At 48.5% G+C, this 20,641-nt stretch overlaps 1 protein-coding gene and 1 long non-coding RNA gene across 2 annotated transcripts in view; both read right to left on the minus strand.

Annotated features, from left to right (window-relative positions):
- Nucleotides 1-15,509, minus strand: part of LOC132832849 (zinc-binding protein A33-like) — a 34,263-nt gene extending 18,754 nt beyond the window's left edge. Inside the window, exons 1-5 of the mRNA XM_060851035.1 lie at nucleotides 15,065-15,509; nucleotides 10,400-10,495; nucleotides 8,788-9,021; nucleotides 6,323-6,345; nucleotides 6,114-6,229 (exon numbers count right to left, since the gene is read on the minus strand). Coding sequence (XP_060707018.1) covers nucleotides 6,114-6,229; nucleotides 6,323-6,345; nucleotides 8,788-9,021; nucleotides 10,400-10,495; nucleotides 15,065-15,439 — 844 coding nt within the window. The 5' untranslated portion in view covers nucleotides 15,440-15,509. The remainder of the gene's footprint in view (nucleotides 1-6,113; nucleotides 6,230-6,322; nucleotides 6,346-8,787; nucleotides 9,022-10,399; nucleotides 10,496-15,064) is intronic.
- Nucleotides 15,510-20,155: 4,646 nt separating this feature from the next.
- Nucleotides 20,156-20,641, minus strand: LOC132832851 (uncharacterized). The gene is made up of 2 exons (XR_009646996.1): nucleotides 20,547-20,641; nucleotides 20,156-20,234 (listed from the first exon to the last, which is right to left on the minus strand). It is a non-coding gene; the product is annotated as an uncharacterized LOC132832851 (long non-coding RNA).

Here is a 20,641-nt window from a genome sequence, read left to right on the forward strand (position 1 = left end):
GAGGTGATGTGTGTGACAGAGGGTGAGAGAGTGAGGTGGTGTGTGTGACAGAGGGTGAGAGAGTGAGGAGGTGTGTGTGACAGAGGATGAGGGAGTAAGGTGTGTGTGTGACGGAGAGTGAGCGAGTGAGGCGGTGGGTGTGACAAAGGGTGAGAGAGTGAGGTGATGTGTGTGGTAGAGGGTGAGAGAGTGAGAGGTGTGTATGACAGAAGGTGAGAGAGTGAGACGGTGTGTGTGATGGAGGGTGAGAGAGTGAGGTGGTGTTTGTGACGGAGGGTGAGAGAGTGAGGCGGTGTGTGTGACAGAGGGTGAGAGAGTGAGGCGGTGTGTGAGACAGAGGGTGAGAGAATGAGGTGTGTGTGACTGAGGATGAGAGAGTAAGGTGTGTGTGTGACGGAGAGTGAGCGAGTGAGGCGGTGGGTGCAACAGAGGGTGAGAGAGTGAGACGTGTGTTTGACAGAGGGTGAGAGAGTGAGACGGTGTGTGTGACGGAGGGTGAGAGAGTGAGATGGAGTGTGTGACAGAGGGTGAGAGAGTGAGGTGGTGTGTGTGACAGAGGGTGAGAGAGTGTGGCGGTGTGTGACAGAGGGTGAGAGAGTGAGACGGTGTGTATGACAGAGGGTGTGAGAGTGAGGTGGTGTGTGTGACGGAGGATGAGAGAGTGAGGTGGTGTGTGGGACAGAGGGTGAGAGAGTGAGGCGCAGTGTTTGACAGAGGGTGAGAGAGTGAGGCAGTGTGTGTGACAGCGGATGAGAGAGTAAGGTGTGTCTGTGACGGAGAGTGAGCGAGTGAGGTGGTGGGTGTGACAGAGGGTGAGAGAGTGAGGCTGTGTGTGACAGAGGGTGAGAGAGTGAGGCAGTGCGAGTGACAGAGGGTGAGAGTGTGAGGTGATGTGTGTAACAGAGGGTGAGAGAGTAAGGCAGTGTGTGAGACAGAGGATGAGAGAGTGAGGCGTTGTGTGTGACAGAGGGTGAGAGAGTGAGGAGGTATGTGTGACACAGGGTGAGAGAGTGAGACGTGTGTATGACAGAAGGTGAGAGAGTGAGGCGGTGTGTGAGACAGAGGGTGAGAGAATGAGGTGTGTGTGACTGAGGATGAGAGAGTAAGGTGTTTGTGTGACGGAGAATGAGCGAGTGAGGCGGTGGGTGTGACAAAGGGTGAGAGAGTGAGATGGAGTGTGTGACAGAGGGTGAGAGTGAGGCGGTGTGTGTGACAGAGGGTGAGAGTGTGAGGCGGTGTGTGACAGAGGGTGAGAGAATGAGGCGGTGTATGACAGAGGGTGTGAGAGTGAGACGGTGTGTGTGACGGAGGGTGAGAGAGTGAGGCGGTGTGTGACAGAAGGTGAGAGTGTGAGGCGGTGTGTGTGACGGAGGGTGAGAGAGTGAGATGGAGTGTGTGACAGAGGGTGAGAGTGAGGCGGTGTGTGTGATGGAGGGTGAGAGAGTGAGGTGGTGTTTGTGACGGAGGGTGAGAGAGTGAGGTGGTGTGTGTGACAGAGGGTGAGAGAGTGAGGCGCTGTGTGTGACAGAGGGTGAGAGAGTGAGGTGATGTGTGTGACAGAGGGTGAGAGAGTGAGGCGCTGTGTGTGACAGAGGGTGAGAGAGTGAGGTGATGTGTGTGACAGAGGGTGAGAGAGTGAGGCGGTGTGTGACAGAAGGTGAGAGTGTGAGGCGGTGTGTGACAGAGGATGAGAGAGTAAGGTGATGAGTGTGACAGAGGGTGAGAGAGTGAGGCGGTGGGTATGACAGAGGGTGAGACAGTGAGACGGTGTGTGTGACGGAGGGTGAGAGAGTGAGATGGAGTGTGTGACAGAGGGTGAGAGTGAGGCGGTGTGTGTGATGGAGGGTGAGAGAGTGAGGTGGTGTTTGTGACGGAGGGTGAGAGAGTGAGGCGGTGTGTGTGACAGAGGGTGAGAGAGTGAGGCGGTGTGTGAGACAGAGGATGAGAGAATGAGGTGTGTCTGACTGAGGATGAGAGAGTAAGGTGTGTGTGTGACGGAGAGTGAGCGAGTGAGGCGGTGGGTGCAACAGAGGGTGAGAGAGTGAGACGTGTGTTTGACAGAGGGTGAGAGAGTGAGACGGTGTGTGTGACGGAGGGTGAGAGAGTGAGATGGAGTGTGTGACAGAGGGTGAGAGAGTGAGGTGGTGTGTGTGACAGAGGGTGAGAGAGTGTGGCGGTGTGTGACAGAGGGTGAGAGAGTGAGACGGTGTGTATGACAGAGGGTGTGAGAGTGAGGTGGTGTGTGTGACGGAGGATGAGAGAGTGAGGTGGTGTGTGGGACAGAGGGTGAGAGAGTGAGGCGCAGTGTTTGACAGAGGGTGAGAGAGTGAGGCAGTGTGTGTGACAGCGGATGAGAGAGTAAGGTGTGTGTGTGACGGAGAGTGAGCGAGTGAGGTGGTGGGTGTGACAGAGGGTGAGAGAGTGAGGCTGTGTGTGACAGAGGGTGAGAGAGTGAGGCAGTGCGAGTGACAGAGGGTGAGAGTGTGAGGTGATGTGTGTAACAGAGGGTGAGAGAGTAAGGCAGTGTGTGAGACAGAGGATGAGAGAGTGAGGCGTTGTGTGTAACAGAGGGTGAGAGAGTGAGGAGGTATGTGTGACACAGGGTGAGAGAGTGAGACGTGTGTATGACAGAAGGTGAGAGAGTGAGGCGGTGTGTGAGACAGAGGGTGAGAGAATGAGGTGTGTGTGACTGAGGATGAGAGAGTAAGGTGTTTGTGTGACGGAGAATGAGCGAGTGAGGCGGTGGGTGTGACAAAGGGTGAGAGAGTGAGATGGAGTGTGTGACAGAGGGTGAGAGTGAGGCGGTGTGTGTGACAGAGGGTGAGAGTGTGAGGCGGTGTGTGACAGAGGGTGAGAGAATGAGGCGGTGTATGACAGAGGGTGTGAGAGTGAGACGGTGTGTGTGACGGAGGGTGAGAGAGTGAGGCGGTGTGTGACAGAAGGTGAGAGTGTGAGGCGGTGTGTGACAGAGGATGAGAGAGTAAGGTGATGAGTGTGACAGAGGGTGAGAGAGTGAGGCGGTGGGTATGACAGAGGGTGAGACAGTGAGACGGTGTGTGTGACGGAGGGTGAGAGAGTGAGATGGAGTGTGTGACAGAGGGTGAGAGTGAGGCGGTGTGTGTGACAGAGGGTGAGAGAGTGAGGTGGTGTGTGACAGAGGGTGAGAGAGTGAGGCGGTGTGTGTGACGGAGGGTGAGAGAGTGAGGCGGTGTGTGACAGAGGATGAGAGAGTGAGGCGGTGGGTATGACAGAGGGTGAGAGAGTGAGACGGTGTGTGTGACAGAGGGTGAGAGAGTGAGATGGAGTGTGTGACAGAGGGTGAGAGTGAGGTGGTGTGTGTGACAGAGGGCGAGAAAGCAAAAGAGACAGTTTATGTGACAGAGAGAGGGATAGTGTATGTGACAGAGAGAGAGAGAAGAACAAGATGGTGTGCATAACAGAGACAGTGAAGGTGTGTGTGACAGAGAGAAAGAGAGAGAGTGGTAGTGCATGACACAGGGAGGGAGAGAGATGGTGTGTGTGACAGAGAAAAATAGATAGAGTCAGAGATGGCAAGTATGACGAAAAGAGAGATGTTATGTGTAACAGAGAGAGAGTGAGACGGTGTGTGTGACAGAGGCTGAGAGAGTGAGACAGTGTGTGTGACTGAGAGTGAGGGAGTGAGCCGGTGTGTGTGACAGACGGTGAGAGAGTGATGCAGTGTGAGTAACAGACATTGAGAGAGTGAGGCGGTGTGTGTGACAGAGGGTGAGAGAGTGAGACGTGTGTGTGACAGAGGGTGAGAGAGTGAGGCGGTGTGTGTGACAGAGGCTGAGAGAGTGAGGCGGTGTGAGTGACAGAGGGTGAGAGAGTGAGGCGGTGTGTGAGTGACAGAGGTGAGAGAGTGAGGCAGTGTGTGTGACAGAGGGTGAGAGAGTGAGGCGGTGTGTGAGTGACAGAGGTGAGAGAGTGAGGCGGTGTGTGTGACAGAGGGTGAGAGAGTGAGACGTGTGTGTCACAGAGGGTGAGCGAGTGAGGCGGTGTGTCTGACAGAGGGTGAGAGAGTGAGGCGGTGTGTGAGTGACAGAGGTGAGAGAGTGAGGCGGTGTTTGTGACAGAGGGTGAGAGGGTGAGGTGGAGTGTGTGACAGAGGGTGAGAGAGTGAGGCGGTGTGTGTGTGACAGAAGGTGAGACAGTGAGACGGTGTTTGTGACAGAGGGTGAGAGGGTGAGGTGGAGTGTGTGACAGAGGCAGGACAAACACTGTATGTGGCAGCAAAAGAGCGAGAGAATTTGAGTGTGATCGAGACAGAAATAGAGAGAGAGAGAGAAAGAGACAGTGTTGTGACAAAGGGATGAAGGGATGGTGTGTAACGCAGAGAGAGAAAGAGAAAAGGGAGGTGGCAAGTATGACAGCGAGAGTGAAGTTTTGAATGACAGGGAGGGAGAGAGAGAGAGTGGGTCATTATGTGTGGCAGAGGGTGAGAGACAGTTTCTCCATGAAGAGAGAGGTACAGTGGATGTGACAGACCGTGAGTGTGACAGCGACAAAGAGAGATTGGTGCATGTGAAAGAGTGTGACAGAAAGTGAAGGAGGGAGATAGCAAGTGTGACAGAGGGAGAGAGAGGGGTGATGTTTTTGACACAGAGAGAGAGAGAGAGAGAGTGAGAGAGAGAGACTGTTTGCATGACAGAGTGAGAGATAGGGAGACGGTGAATGTGACAGAGAGAAGGAGTGGGAGAGGGAGGGAGAGAGATGGTGTGCACAATAGAGGTGGTGTATGTGACAGAGAGAGAGGGATGGTGTGTGTGACTGAGAGAGAGAGAGAGGGAGAGACAGTGTGTGTAACACAGAGAAAGAGTGAGAGTGAGATGGCAAGTGTGACTGAGAGAGAGAGAGGTTGTGTATGACAGAGAGAGAGGGATGGTCCATGTGATAGAGACAGAGAGAGCAAGTGACAGCGCGTGCGACAGAGACACAGAAAGACAGAAAGAGATGGTGTGCGTGACATATATATATAGAGAGAGAGAGACATTGTGTCAGAGAAAGAGATAGGGAGAGAGGGTGATGGCAGGTATGACAGAGAGACAGAGGTTGTGTATTACAGAGAGAGAGAGTGATGCAGTGTGTGTGAAAGGCAGTGAGAGAGAGAGAAAGAGATGGTTAATGTGACAGAGAGCTGGAGGGGGAGAGGGATGATGTGTTTGACAGTGGGAGATACAATGAGTGTGACAGAGTGAGAGAGAGAGAGAGAGAGAGATAGTGACTGCAACAGAGTGAGAGAGAGAGGAAGACAGTGAGTGTGAAACAGAAAGAAAGAGATGGTATGTATCACAGAGAGAGAGATGGTATGTGTGATAGAGAGATGGTGAGTGTAACAGAGAGAGAGAGAGTATTACAGCGAGAGAGAGAGAGAGAGAGAGAGAGAGAGAGACTGACAGTGCATGTGACAGGGAGAGACAGTGCTTATCATAGAGAGATAGAGAGAAACAAAGAGAGAGACAGACAGACAGACAGACAGACAGACATGGTCAGAAGGTCACACAATACCAGGTTATTGTCCAACAGGTTTATTTTGAATCCGAAGCTTTCGGAGTGCTGCCCCTTGACGAGGTGCAGACTGAGACGGTGTGTGTGACAGAGAGAGGGACTTGCAGCCTGGCCCAGCTCTGGGAGCTGTCCACCCCAACAAGGCCTTTTATCTGGAAGCTGCAGCCACTGACATCAGTTTAAGGGAAGGCCTTCTGTTGGAAACAAACAGTCACTTGTGACCATTAGCCTCTGACCATCGCAATCCAGTCTGACTGCTGTTAGCCAGAATAATCAAAGAAGGAACAGGATCTTATGCTGGAGTTTTGTGGAAGATGGATAAAGTTAAACAGAATGTTGGGTCAATGACCCACAAAGGGAGGTTGAAGAAGCAATGTCCCTTCGCAATACTAGGAGTGTCCAGCAGGTGGAGCGGATCACTGTGACTCTGTGATCAGTCAATTCTGTATTTTCAGAGAAAACTGACTGAAGTGAAATCTTATCAGTTACGAAGACAATTAAACATTTATTGTGAATACACAGCTCCCTTCTACTCATAAATATGAGAGTTGTTGAAGAGCTGGTGTCAGGAAGCTCACACCCACCTGTATTAATCACCGTCAGCATCTTTTTCCACACTCTGTACTGCAGGGAGCCGATGTACTTGCCCACATTTATTAAAGGGTAAACCTTCTGTGGCTCTGGGAGAGTTTGCTTCACTCTGAAACAGGAGATAAAGGTCAGTGTTGGGTCATTCCAGGGTGGGAGAGGGATATGTTAGAAATAAAAATCAAATCAAGGATGTAAGCTTTACCTTTTCTTTGTATCCGGAAATTTCTGTGGAACAAAAACATTTTTACAGTTAGTGTTTCGAGATCATTTTATGACAAAAAGTAAAGTTCCAGACGGGATTCCCCAAAACATGAACATTTTAAGTTCAGGAAGTTATTAGGCTGTGTCTTCCTGTCCTCACTGGACTGAGTTACTCCACAATATTACAAATTACTGGATCTTACTGCACAGAACAACTCACAGAGATCCAACCCAATTGGAATATCTTCATGGATGTTAAATTGCTGGGATTAGTTTATTGGTTACAGAGTCACTTTAATGTTTACTTCCCTGTTATAATGTGTATGTGTCCTGAAGACAAATGTTTCTGGGAATCCACACCAGGATTGTCCAATAGAATTCACTGACCCTCCTGGAAAGAGGGTGAAGCTGCAATTTTAGTTTTATGTTCAGTACCAGGACTCATCAACTAGTCTCCGAATCTTTGTCTGCAGTCAGGCCACTCTGTGTAACCTGAAACCCTGAACCATACAGACTGACTTATAATGTCAGGGACACTCACTGTGAGTCACTCTGAGCTCAATGTCTAACCAGCTGAATGGCAACTCCATTGTCAGAGGGGCCAGGTTTCAGCTGAGCTGTTAAACTGAGGTTCTACACTCTCTCCCCATTGAATAGTGTCACTACATACTGAGGTTCTACCTGTCCCCGGTGTTGGGAAGGATGGGTCTGGCCTCACTGCTGTGGAATGCTCCAAGTAGTTGGACTGTTCCCCATCACTGTCCTTCATGGAGACATTTACAAAGAGAAACACCTTTCACCACAATCCATCAGGAAGTGGTCAGTACGTAACATCCTTGATACCCTGAGGGAAAAGGAGAGGCTGGATCCTGTCGTGGTGAGAGAGGGTACCTGTGAGATCCTTCATGTACACCCAGTCGGTCTATGCCACCACATGCTGCCCTCGAAGTGGCTGCAGGGAGGAGAGACTGTCACACATCTCCTTCTGGAAAGGGCCTTTGTAAAGGAAGGCTGGAGGAAGATGCAGTGGTTTGTGTCGAGGTCCATCCAGAGCAGCTCCATGATGCAGGACTCTGTGCTCTGTGGTCTGTTCCCCGAGGGACACACCGAGACAAACAGTGACTGTGCCTGGAGGACCATCAACTCAGTGAAAGATGCTCTTTGGTCATCCCAAAACTTGTTGGACTTCCAAACAGAGAGTTGACCTTGACCGACTGTTACAGACTGGGACATTCCAAGGCCCAGGACTACATGCTGAGGGCCACATTAAACCTTGGGGCAGCTGCCGCCCAGGCACAGTGGGGAAAGACCACTGTCTGAGGGCTTTCTATTGAAGTGAATCCGTTCAGTTATCAGTCCTTCCTGGTGCCTCAAATGTATGTAAATCTAGTCTTGGACAAGTCACAACTGCCTTTGGTTTGTTTGGTGGATAGAGTCAAGCTCCAATGTTTGTTGTTTCTCCATATGTGACTGGACAGAACCAAACTGCTTTACTGCCTGTGTATATAAAGGTAGCTTTATGAATAAAGTATATTTTTGAAATTAAAATAACAAGTGAACTGATTAGATCCCAAGAGGAACACTGGGGTTCTCCCTGTGTCCTGGTCAACATTTATCCCTCAGCCCACACTGGCACTGCAGATGGTGGTGTTGCCATAGTCTTTACCAGGCCAAAGGGCTGCTCCCTCATTGGGGAGAGATGACTGGTGGTGATTACCCTGCGGGCCACCAGACCTCAGACAAGGGGAGAGGTTGGGAAGGAGGATCCTTCATGGTAACCTCAGACAGTGATGGGAATTGAACCCTTGCCTTTGGTATCACACTGCTTCACAAACCGCCCCCTTCAGCATTTCAATACACAACAGAGAATTACCTACATTAAGTTCTCAGGGGCTCGCTGAACACAGTGGAAATTACAGAAAATCATATTGATTCTGATATAAATGGTTGTCATGTAGGGACACACCCCTCCCATTGTCTGAACATTTCACTATTTAACTGCTGAGAGAAAGCTCGATCTGTCTGTGTATCTGAGCCTGTGGAGAGTTCTCTCTCCTGGACAGAACCATTCCTGTTCCAGCCAGGGACACTGTAAACATGTTACAGCCTGGCTGGTCCCTGCACTGTAGGTCCCAGTGTCTGATCAGCAGCTGGACTGGAAATGTACCCTCAGGGGAGAATGGTCTGACCGTCCTGAGGGTTTCTCACTCTTTATGAAGCTGATTTTCCTCATGGTTTCAGCTCATTATAATGTTCCCCTGTAATATTTCCCTGGAGTGGACACATTTCCATGTTAAAGACAGCAGTTCGTGCTCTTGGGTGTGAGACAGAGAAAGCCCAATGTCCCAGGTCACTGGCGTGCTGTTACTCAGTGAGGTTTATACTCTACATTTTAAGGACAGAATCTGCAATTCATCAGGACAATCTCAAAGAAAAGAGACGAAGGAGAGGAAATTAAATAGTTACTGTTAAAAATGTGATGCTGTCCTGTTCCCTCAGCTCTTGTTCAATATCCTGAACAGTGACTGAAAGGGATGAGATTTCCTCTGTTATCTTTGCAATCCTCTCCTTCATCTCCTGACTGTGTTTCTCTTTTTCCAGTTTCAGATCTTCCAACACAATCCTCTCTTCCTCACGGAGAAACTGATGAAGTTTTTCAAATTCAATTTTAATTTGTTTCTCTGTTTTTATGCCTTGGTCCTTTGGGAAATAATAATCAGATTGAACAAAAACAAATGAAGAGTTTTAAAATGTTGTTCAGCCTGAGCATTCATAGAGTCATAAAGATGTACAGCACAGAAACAGACCCTTCAGTGAGACCCATCCATGCTGACCAGATATGCAAATTAATCTCATCCCGTTTGCCAGCACTTGGCCCATATCCCTCCAAACCCTTCTGATTCATACACCCATCCCCATGTCATTTAAATGTTATTCTTGTACCAGCCTCCACCACTTCCTCTGGCAGTTCATTCCATACATGCACCACCCTCTTCACAGGTCCCTTTAAAATCTTTCTCATCTCACCTTCAACCTATGGCCTGCAGTTTCAGCCTTCACAAACCCAAGAGAAAAGACCTGGGCTATTCATCCAATCTCTGCCCCTCATGATTTTATAAACTTCTACAAGGTCATGCCTCAGCCTCCAATGCTCCAGGGAAAACAGCCCCAGCCTATTCAGCCTCTCCCTATAGTTCAGTTTCTCCAACCCTGGCAGCACCTTGTAAATCTTTTCTGAAGCCTTTCTTGTTTCACAGCATCTTTCCTGCAGCAGGGAGACCAGAATTGAATTCCAGGAGTATTCCAGAAGTGGTATAACTAATGTTCTATACATTCGCAACATGACCTCCTAACTCGTGTACCCAATGCACTGTTCGTGTCTGACTCATATCAGTAAATTATTAAAACTTTCCCAATCTGATCAAATCCATGATGTGTAGAAACATCTTCTCTGGATCCACATTTTCAAATCCTATTAGAATTTTTAAAAATTCAAACAGGTTAGCCTCAGTCTTCTCTTTTCCAAAGAAATGACTCACAACCTGTTCAATCATTCCTAAAAGTGCTAAATTCTGATAGAACATAGAACATTCCAGCGCAGTACAGACCCTTCGGCCCTCGATATTGCACTGACCTGTGGAACCAATCTGAAGCCCATCTAACCTATATTATTCCATTTTCATCCATATGTGTATCCAATGACCATTTAAATGTCCATAAAGTTGGCGAGTCTACTACGGCTGTAGGCAGACCATTCCATGCCCCATCTATTCTCTGAGTAAAGAAACTACCTCTGATATCTGTCCTATATTTATCACCCCTCACTTTAAAGCTATGTCTTCTTGTGCTAGCCATCACCATCTGAGGTAAAAGGCTCTCACCATCCAGCTTATCTCACCCTCTGATTATCTTACATGTCTCAATTAAGTCACCTCTCAACCTTCTTATCTCTCATGAAAATATCCAGGTTAGTTCATGCAATATCTATTTGTAATATGGAGACTGGAATTCTGCACAGTGCAATTCTGAATGGTTACAATTCTGTACAAAATATAGAACAAAGTAAGATCATAAGTACCTGAATGTGGGACAATGTTTTCTCATAATCACTTTTGACAGTTTCACATTCCTCCTTCTTCTCCTGAATTGGCTTCAGGGAGGTTTCCAGTTCCTCCTGAACAAAACCATCAATTAATTAGCACATTTTCAGAAATACATTCCCCAAAAATGAAACATCATCAAATTGAAATTCATATTGGCACAGACTCAGGATGACTGGGGGAAATGATTAAATCAAGTCTGAGAAAAACATTCAGTCAATGAGTGACATTTGTCTGGAATTTCTGCCTAGTTTGATAGTGGAGGCATGAGAGATGTTGTAACCTGCAAGACTATGGGTCAGGGCCTGGACAGTGGGATCAGTATGGATGGCTAGTGTTTAAATTTGTATTTACACTGATTCAGAAATGATCAGCTGAATAGCCTCTTCCTGCCATTACTTTCTCTGGTTTTATCAAATGAAGGCCATAAAAGTACAAATGTTGCTTCATGGTGTTCGGTGTAACAAACAGAGCCAGAGAAGTGGCCAATGAAATTTACTCTGGAGAAGTGTAAGGTGATGCATTTGCAGAGAGTACACAATGACAGGTCAGATACTAAGAGGTGTAGAGGCACAGAAGGACTTTGAAGAATATGTCCACAGATTCCTGCAGGTAGCAACACAGCAAAATAAGGCTATTAAGGAGACAGATGGAATCTTTATTTGATGGCCAGTGTATAAACTGTAAGAACAGGATGTGTATATTTAATTGTAGAAATTATTAATAAGGCCACAGCTACAACACTGAACCCCGTTCTGCTCATCACATTACAGGAAGGATGGGCCCACACCACAGCAATGTGTTCCCATGGTGAATTGTACACATAAGGAAAGATGAAATAAACCAGGCTGTTTCCTTCAGGAAGGGGGTTGTACTAAATTAAGAGAGGCACCGTGAGAAATTGGATGGGAAGAACATAACTTCCTAAGTAATGATTTCATTGATCGAGTTAGTGGAATTGCTAAAACACTTGAGGGGAACTGAGAAATATTTTCACAGGGTTCACTGCCTGAAAGTGTGAGAGAGACAGAAACACTTGTCACAGTGTGACGATGCTGTCACTTTAAGAGTGATTTTGTCCTTTCTTTTGAAGAGAGGTTGTAAGGCAGAGATACTGAACTGGCTGCTGAAGACCTTGTGAGCTTGGGGTCATTGGGTTTTTTTTCACAGGCTGAATGGGTGTGGCCAGCTCTCATATTTCTGGGTTTTGGTTTTTCCAGTAACATTTGATGATATTAGGGTCTCAAAAGAAGCTTCAGTCAATGTCTCTTTGCTGCTCCTCTCTCTGAATCTTCTCTTGATGTTTTTTCCTCATAAATTAGAGAACCGCATGAGAGAATCTGTGTCTGAATTTTCCTTTGTTCCAAGGGGTGTGTTTAGGGATGTTCTTGTATTAGAGCAGTTAATTAGTAATAGTTGCTGCATGGATTATTTGGTTAAGTTTTCCAACAGTTAAGTTATTCTAAATGACTCTTTCTTTGGTTGTATTTTAACGACAGTGTTTCAATAAGTTGTGTTTTGCTGAATGTCAAGTAGTTTGATCAGTTGTATCAGATCTTTTACAAATTTAATTGCCTTTAAATTTTGAAAATGTTTGGGTCTGGGCTATATTCTTAAAATGTTTGGAGGGGTCTGATCTGGTCCACAACAACATTTAAAACATTTTCCAAGGCTCCAGGACAGAAGCTGGAAAGTGGGATCAGGACTGATGGCTCTTTATCTGCCAGCACAGATACAATAGGCTGAGCAGACACATTGGAGCTGGAGTAGGCCATTCAGTCCCTCAGGCCATGCTGTGCCATTCTAGATCAGGGCTGATCATCTACATCAGTCCCTTTTCCTGTACTACCCCCATATCCCCTTGATCCCATCACTCTCTAGAAATAGCTGGATCTCTGTCTTGAACATACTCAGTGACTGACCTGCCACAGGTCTCTGGGGTCAAGAATTCCCAAACTTCACCACCATCTGAATGGTCTCCCTCTGTGCTGTAAATGTTTGTGTTTCTGTGGTTGTTGATGGTGTCTTCTGTCCCTGGTTCATGGGGTTTCTGAGGAATTTCATTCCCATATGTCCCTCGTCTGCCTGACACCAGGCTCCCTGCACTAACAACTCTACTCACAACTCGGTCCCAGCAGGAGACTCCCAGGAGGACAGCAAGACTCCAGCCTGGGAGTAGTCACTGTCACAGCAGACTTCTCCAGTGGGTTATGGAGCAGTAAAGGGAGGCAGCAGGTCCCTGTCCAAGTGAGGCAGCCAGGCTGGCTAAAGGCACAGATGTGGTCTGAGACAGACAGGAGGGGGTTAACACAATAGGGGTGTGAAATGAAAAGGGCCAGATAATGGTGGGAAGGGGGAAAGGCAGGGACAGGGAAGAAAACTTAAAGGATGTGGTTGGAGAGGGTTGGAAGATGCAGAAAGGAGAGTGACAGTGATGGGGACATGGGGGGGGGGAAGGAAGGGTGGGAGTTACATGTTCAGAGTGAGAAACTGAATGTGACATTGAGGGTGTTGGTGAGTGTGAGGGAGTAGGGGAGTTGGACAAGGGGGAGTGTCAGGGTTAGGCTGGAGTAGGGAGCTGGATGGGTCTGGGCTCGGAGGTCAATGAAAATTCTGAAATAGGCACAGTGACCGGGGGGAGAGGAGCATAGCAGAGGGTGGGGAACAGAGGAAAGGATCAGATCATCAAGTATTGTTGGGGAAGTTAGGGGGGGAGGATTCATGTTGAAGGATTACAGTGAGAATTAAAGATTCACCATCTTCTCAGCACCTTCAAGATAATGTCCTTCACAGAGAACGCATGGGGCGAAGGGGGAGAGACCTCAGCCTTGGAGGCTCAGTTAATGTACAGCTACAACATCGCAAACTGAATGTAAACTGGACATTGTCTAAGTAATAAGCTATAGACTGAAGGCTCATGTGAAGTGCTCACTAAACACCGCCATGGGATAGACTGTCAGAACCCTGAACTCCCAGCCAGGTCTCTCAATGCAGTGAGCTCCCTCTGAGGGGTAACTCCCATGCAGCAGCTTTGGGTGGATGGAGGGAGGGAGGAGGAGGCTTGGCAGTGCTTGCATGTGAAGCCATGCAGGAGCCTACACTGCCCCGGGACTCTGAATCAGGAGAAGTTGGAGATGGATCCCTTATACATGTTACTCTTTCCCAGGTTACAGGGCTGGGTCACTGGGACAGTGACAGTCAGAGTGAGCTACGTGCCACATACATGGAATGCACTGTCCTGGTCAAGGTTACAACCTCCTTTCACATGGCAGAGTGAGGAAGAGGAGAAGCAGTCATGGGGCGTACAGGATGGGCTGCTCCATGTTGAGGAGGGGGCAGGGCAGGCTCTCACTCACCATGTGAGCAGCCTGAGAATATCCCAAAGGTTAGGGTGCTGAGGTCAACTGTCCTGAGGAGACTGCACTGTCAGCCATGGAGACCAGCTTCCTCCTGCTTCCCCCATCCGTCTGTCTGATTTGGGACCAGGAAACTGTTCTCACCTGGTACATGGCACTTGGCCTATCTGCATATTGTGATCATGTCTGATATCTGAACTCTTGCTTCTTAATAAATGTCATAAATCTATCTTGGCAAGTTCTGAACCATTTGCTTTGGATAATTGGAGCCTCCTGAATGTTAAAACTTCCATGTACTTGTTTTAAAACCTCTCCCTGGCCTTGTCTTCCCCATTTCTCTGCAATCTCCTTCAGCCTCACAATCCTATTAGACACCTGCTCTCATCAACTTCTGAAAATCCCTGATTTTCATCGCTCCCTCATTGGTGGCTGTACCATTAGCAGTCTAGGCCTGAGCTTCTGGAAAGTTCTCCCAAAGTCTCTTCACCTTTCCCTCTCTCTCGCTCCCTCTCCCTCTCTCTCTCTCTCTCTCTCCCCCTCAGGAGGATAAACCTCTCCCTGTTTGACCAAGCTTCTGGCCATGGCCCTCATGTCACCTGATGTGGTTTGGTGTCTAAGTTCACTTCATAAACTTCCCTTCAAGGGCCCTTGCAAGTTTTATGACATCAAAAAACACCCATAAAATATAAGTTTTCATTGTTGTTCTAAAGTAAAAAAATTCATCTAATTACGAAGAATTACGAAAGCTGAATCTCTGAATGTTCCCTGTTCAGGATTCCATTCCCTGTTTTCATCACCTACTCTTATCTAACTCTGGCCTCTTGAACACCCCCATTTTAATCACTTCCCCATCGGTGTCGCCACCTTTTGCATTCCAGGCCCTGAGCCTCTGCAATGTTCTCTCTCAGCCTCTCACTCTCGTCCCCTCTCTTCTTTCTCTTTCAGGAAGATAAACTTCTCCCTCTTTTACCAAGCTTCTGACCAGTGTTCTAACATCACCTGATGTGACTCAGGGTTTAATGTAATTTTAGAACAGACCCCTGAAAAGCATTAAGATCTTTTATGAGATTAAAAGCATTGGATACTTATAAGAATTTGTGCTCGATGTAAACTGAAGATCAATCGAAAGTGAATCTTTGACCCTCTGTGGTTTAACGGAAGGAAAAAGATTCACAAAGTCGTTGAAAAATAATCATTGTGAGACACTCAAACCTGAATCTCTGAATGTTCCCTGGTCACGATTCCATTCTCTGTCCCTGTATTTTATTTTACTCAGTGTCTCCTCACCTTAAACTCTTCAGCAGCTTCTTCCACTGGCAGCACCTCGTGGTTTTGATGACCTTTTGAAATCTGACAAACAAGACAGATGAGCTGATTATCAGTTTTACAGAAAATCTTCAGTTTCTCCTTGTGTCGGCTGCATTCCTGCAGAATTTCACCACCTCCACCGCTTTTTACAAATGATTCCACAATGTTGGAGAGAGTGCGGTGGGATCTCAGGGTCCTGGAGGAAGTCTCCTTTCTACAGACAGGACAGCAGGCAGTGTCAGCTCTCTCCCAGTACTGGGTCACACAGGATCGACAGAAGCTGTGATCACAGTCAAGTAAGACAGGATCTTTATACAGATCATGGCAAACAGCACAGGAAAGATCAGCTTCCATCGTGAAGGATTAATCTCTGTGCTCTGTGCTCAAAGTAAAATGGTGATCAGTGTTCAGTGAAATACTTTCAGTTTCATTTCCTGATTCGAGCAGCAACATTATAAAACAGATTCCAGAAAAAGGCAGGACAAGGTAGGAAGCTAAACAGATCACAGATAAACAAGATTGGTTCATTAATTTTTAACCAGCGAATCAGTCTGCTTTGCTGGTCTGACTTTGTTTCTGGTCAGTAAAAATATCAACATATTTTCATGTTATTCTTAAGGAGGACAAAGACAGAGCAGCTAATCTGGAGAGGAGGGCTTTATACTGTGTTCCCACAGGAGTCTGATTACAGCAGGAGTGTCATCGTGTCACAGAGTGAGGGTAACTGAAGGAAATTATTACAGTGTAAATAAGACAACAGTTTACTTTTACTATGGAGTGAAATATCAAAGGTTTGTGAAACAGAGATGATGGGTATTAACCTGCACAGTGTAGTGGACTGTTTGTAAACATTATGGGAGGAATCTGATTGGGGTCCAAATGACAGGGACGAATACAGGAAATCTGGGGAAATCATGTGAAAATCCAGTGAGCCTTTCTCCATGTCAGGAACAAGAAGTCACATTTTGAGTTCCTGACTTTGAATTGAGATTCTAGCTTGGGAAGGGTGAAATCTTCGGGTAAAAAATGAGGGCTGCAGATGCTGGAGATAACAGCTGAAAATGTGTTGCTGGTTAAAGCACAGCAGGCCAGGCAGCATCTCAGGAATAGGAAATTCGACGTTTCGGGCAAAAGCCCTTCATCAGGAATGAGGAGAGTCTGCCAAACAGGCTAAGATAAACGGTTGGGAGGAGGGACTTGGGGGAGGGGCGATGGAGATGTGATAGGTGGAAGGAGGTCAAGGTGAGGGTGATAGGCCGGAGTGGGGTGGGGGCGGAGAGGTCAGGAAGAAGATTGCAGGTTAGGAGGGCGGTGCTGAGTTGAGGGAACCGACTGAGACAAGGTGGGGGAAATGAGGAAACTGGAGAAATCTGAGTTCATTCCTTGTGGTTGGAGGGTTCCCAGGCGGAAGATGAGGCGCTCCTCCTCCAGTCGTCGTGTTGTTATGTTCTGCCGGTGGAGGAGTCCAAGGACCTGCATGTCCTCGGTGGAGTGGGAGGGAGAGTTAAAGTGTTGAGCCACGGGGTGGTTGGGTTGGTTGGTTCGGGCGTCCCAGAGGTGTTCTCTGAAGCGTTCCGCAAGTAGACGGCCCGTCTCCCCAATATAGAGGAGGCCACATTGGGTGCAGCGAATGCAATAGATGATGTGTGTGGAGGTACAGGTGAACTTGTGGCGGATATGGAAGGATCCCTTGGGGCCTTGGAGGGAAGTGAGGGAGGAGGTGTGGGCGTATGTTTTACATTTCCTGCGGTTGCAGGGGAAGGTGCCGGGAGTGGAGGTTGGGTTGGTGGGGGGTGTGGACCTGACGAGGGAGTCACGAAGGGAGTGGTCTTTGCGGAACGCTGATAGGGGAGGGGAGGGAAATATATCCCTGGTGGTGGGGTCCGTTTGGAGGTTGCGGAAATGACGGCGGATGATACGATGTATACGGAGGTTGGTGGGGTGGTAGGTGAGAACCAGTGGGGTTCTGTCTTGGTGGCGGTTGGAGGAGCGGGGCTCAAGGGCGGAGGAGCGGGAAGTGGAGGACATGCGGTGGAGGGCATCGTCGATCACTTCTGGGGGGAATCTGCGGTCCTTGAAGAAGGAGGCCATCTGGGCTGTGCGGTGTTGGAACTGGTCCTCCTGGGAGCAGATGCGGCGGAGACAAAGGAATTGGGAATATGGGATGGAGTTTTTACAGGGGGCAGGGTGGGAGGAGGTGCAGTCCAGGTAGCTGTGGGAGTCAGTCAGTTTATAGTAGATGTCTGTGTTGAGGGAGATGGAGATGTGATAGGTGGAAGGAGGTCAAGGTGAGGGTGATAGGCCGGAGTGGGGTGAGGGCGGAGAGGTCAGGAAGAAGATTGCAGGTTAGGAAGGCGGTGCTGAGTTCGAGGGATTCAACTGAGACAAGGTGGGGGGAGGGGAAATGAGGAAACTGGAGAAATCTGAGTTCATCCCTTGTGGTTGGAGGGTTCCTTGGTGGAAGATGAGGCGCTCTTCCTCCAACTGTCGTGTTGTTATGGTCTGGCGATTGAGGAGTCCAAGGACCTGCATGTCCTTGTTGGAGTGGGAGGGAGAGTTAAAGTGTTGAGCCACGGGGTGGTTGGGTTGGTTGGTCCTGGTGTTCCAGAGGTATTCTCTAAGACGTTCCGCAAGTAGGCGGCCTGTCTCCCCAGTATAGAGGAGGCCACATCGGGTGCAGCGGATGCAATAGATGATGTGTGTGGAGGTGCAGGTGAATTTGTGGCGGATATGGAAGGATCCCTTGGGGCCTTTGAGAGAAGTAAAGGAGGAGGTGTGGGTGCAAGTTTTGCATTTCTTGCGGTTGCAGGGGAAGGTGCCGGGAGTGGCGGTTGAGTTGGTGGGACCTGACGAGGGAGTCACAGAGGGAGTGGTCTTTTCGGAACGCTGATAGGGGAGGGGAGGGAAATATATCCCTGGTGGTGGGGTCTGTTTGGAGTTGGCGGAAATGACAGCGGATGATACTCTGTATATGGAGTTTGGTTGGGTGGTAGGGAGAACCAGTGGGTTCTGTCCTGGTGGCAGTTGGAGGGATGGGGCTCAAGGGCGGAGGAGCGGGAAGTGGTGGAGATACAGCGGAGGGCATCGTCGATCACGTTTGGGGAGAATCTGCGGTCCTTGAAGAAGGAGGCCATCTGGGCTGTGCCGTATTGGAATTGGTCCTCCTGGGAGCAGATGCGGCAGAGACGAAGGAATTGGGAATATGGGATGGCGTTTTTACAGGAGGCAGGGTGGGAGGAGGTGTAGTCTAGGTAGCTGTGGGAGTCAGTCGGTTTATAGTACCCGACCTCAAATTCACCTGGAACGTCTCAGACTCCTCCCTCCCATGCCTAGACCTCATGGTCTTTTCGATGGTTGCCTAGAAACTTCTCTTGTTCTGGCCAATCAGGGAGATTCACCTAATAGTTTGATGTGGGGGTGCTGGAGTTCCATAGAATCCCTGCCGTGTAGAAACAGGCCCTTCAACCCAACACTGTCCTTCCAAAGAGTATCCCAGCCAAACAAATTCCCATTACTCTACGTTTATCCCAGGCTAATGCACCTAACTTACACATCCCTGAACACTACGGACAATTCAGCATGGCCAATTCACCTAACCTGCGCATCTTTGGATTGTGTGAACATAGAACATAGAAAAATACAGCGCAGTACAGGCCCTTCGGCCCTCGATGTTGCGCCAATCCAAGCCCACCTAACCTACACCAGCCCACTATCCTCCATATGTCTATCCAATGCCTGTTTAAATACCCATAAAGAGGGAGAGTCCACCACTGCTACTGGCAGGGCATTCCATGAACTCACGATTCGCTGAGTAAAGAATCTACCCCTAACATCTGTCCTATACCTACCATCCCTTAATTTAAAGCTATCCCCCCTCATAATACCTGACTCCATACGTGGAAAAAGGTTCTCATGGTCAACCCTATCTAAACCCCTAATCATCTTGTACACCTCTATTAAGTCACCCCTAAACCTTCTTTTCTCCAATGAAAACAGCTCCAAGTGCCTCAGCCTTTCCTCATAGGATCTTCCTACCATACCAGGCAACATCCTGGTAAACCTCCTTTGCACCCGTTCCAGTGCCTCCACATCCTTCCTATAGTATGGTGACCAAAACTGCACACAATACTCCAGATGCGGCCGCACCAGAGTCTTATACAACTGCAACATGACTTCAGGACTCCGGAACTCAATTCCTCTACCAATAAAAGCCAGAACAACCAGAGGAAACCCACACAGGCACGAGAGAATGTGCGAACCCCAACCGACAGTCACCCGAGGCTGGAACCGAACCTCGGTTTCTGGCGCTGTGAGGCATCAGTGCTAACACATCCACTGATATCATTTATTGCATCCATTGCTCCCGATGCGGTCTCCTCTACATTGGGGAGACTGGATGCCTCCTAGCAGAGCGCTTTAGGGAACATCTCCGGGACACCCGCACCAATAAACCACACCACCCTGTGGCCCAACATTTCAACTCCCCCTCCCACTCTGCCGAGGACATGGAGATTCTGGGCCTCCTTCACTGCCGCTCCCTCACCACCAGACGCCTGGAGGAAGAACGCCTCATCTTCCGCCTTAGAACACTTCAACCCCAGGGCATCAATGTGGACTCCAACAGTTTCCTCATTTCCCCTTCCCCCACCTCACCCGAGTTCCAAACTTCCAGCTCAGAACTGTCCCCATGACTTGTCCTATCTGCCTATCTTCTTTTCCACCTATCCACTCCACCCTCCTCCCTGACCTATCACCTTCATCCCCTCCCCCACTCACCTATTGTAGTCTATGCTACTTCCTCCCTACCCCTACCCTCCTCTAACTTATCTCTCCACGCTTCAGGCTCTCTGCCTTTATTCCTGATGAAGGCCTTTTGCCCGAAACGTCGATTTCGCTGCTCCTCGGATGCTGCTTGAACTGTTGTGCTCTTCCAGCACCACTAATCCAAAATCTGGTTTCCAGCATCTGCAGTCATTGTTTTTACCGTCAGTGCTAACCACTGAGCCACCATGGCACTCCAAAGGTGTTGGACTGAGGTGGAGAACGTTGAAAATCACACAGAATACCAGGTTATAGTCGAACAGGTTTATTTGAAAAACAAGGATCCAGAGCACCTCTCCTTATTCCGTAAGCTCGTTGGGCAGAATACCTAGGACACAGAATTTATAGTAGAAGATCAAAGTGTCATACAACTGTTGTGATGCATTGAACAAGCCGACATTACTATTAAGTCTTTAATCATTTAGAAGAGGGGCGCAGGTTTCCAATGATTAATATGTTTGATTAAAATAGTGTGAGACAATGTCATCCATTTACACAGCATGTTACTGTTAGTTATGTCTGTGTAACAGGACCCACTGCCTTTCTGTCTGGGCCCTCCCTTTCCGGGATCGAAACCCGACCTATCCTGATCCCAAAATAAAGCCCCGCTTCATTCTTCCCATGACCTGTTCCATTTTACCTCGTTACCATCACCTCGGTATTCAGGCTGCCCTGAGACTTGGAGAATCAATCCTTGTTCTGCCCAACGTCACGTTAATCGAGGAACCTCCGGCT

This window comes from Hemiscyllium ocellatum, chromosome 35, assembly GCF_020745735.1.
Source record: "Hemiscyllium ocellatum isolate sHemOce1 chromosome 35, sHemOce1.pat.X.cur, whole genome shotgun sequence".
NCBI lineage: Eukaryota > Metazoa > Chordata > Chondrichthyes > Orectolobiformes > Hemiscylliidae > Hemiscyllium > Hemiscyllium ocellatum.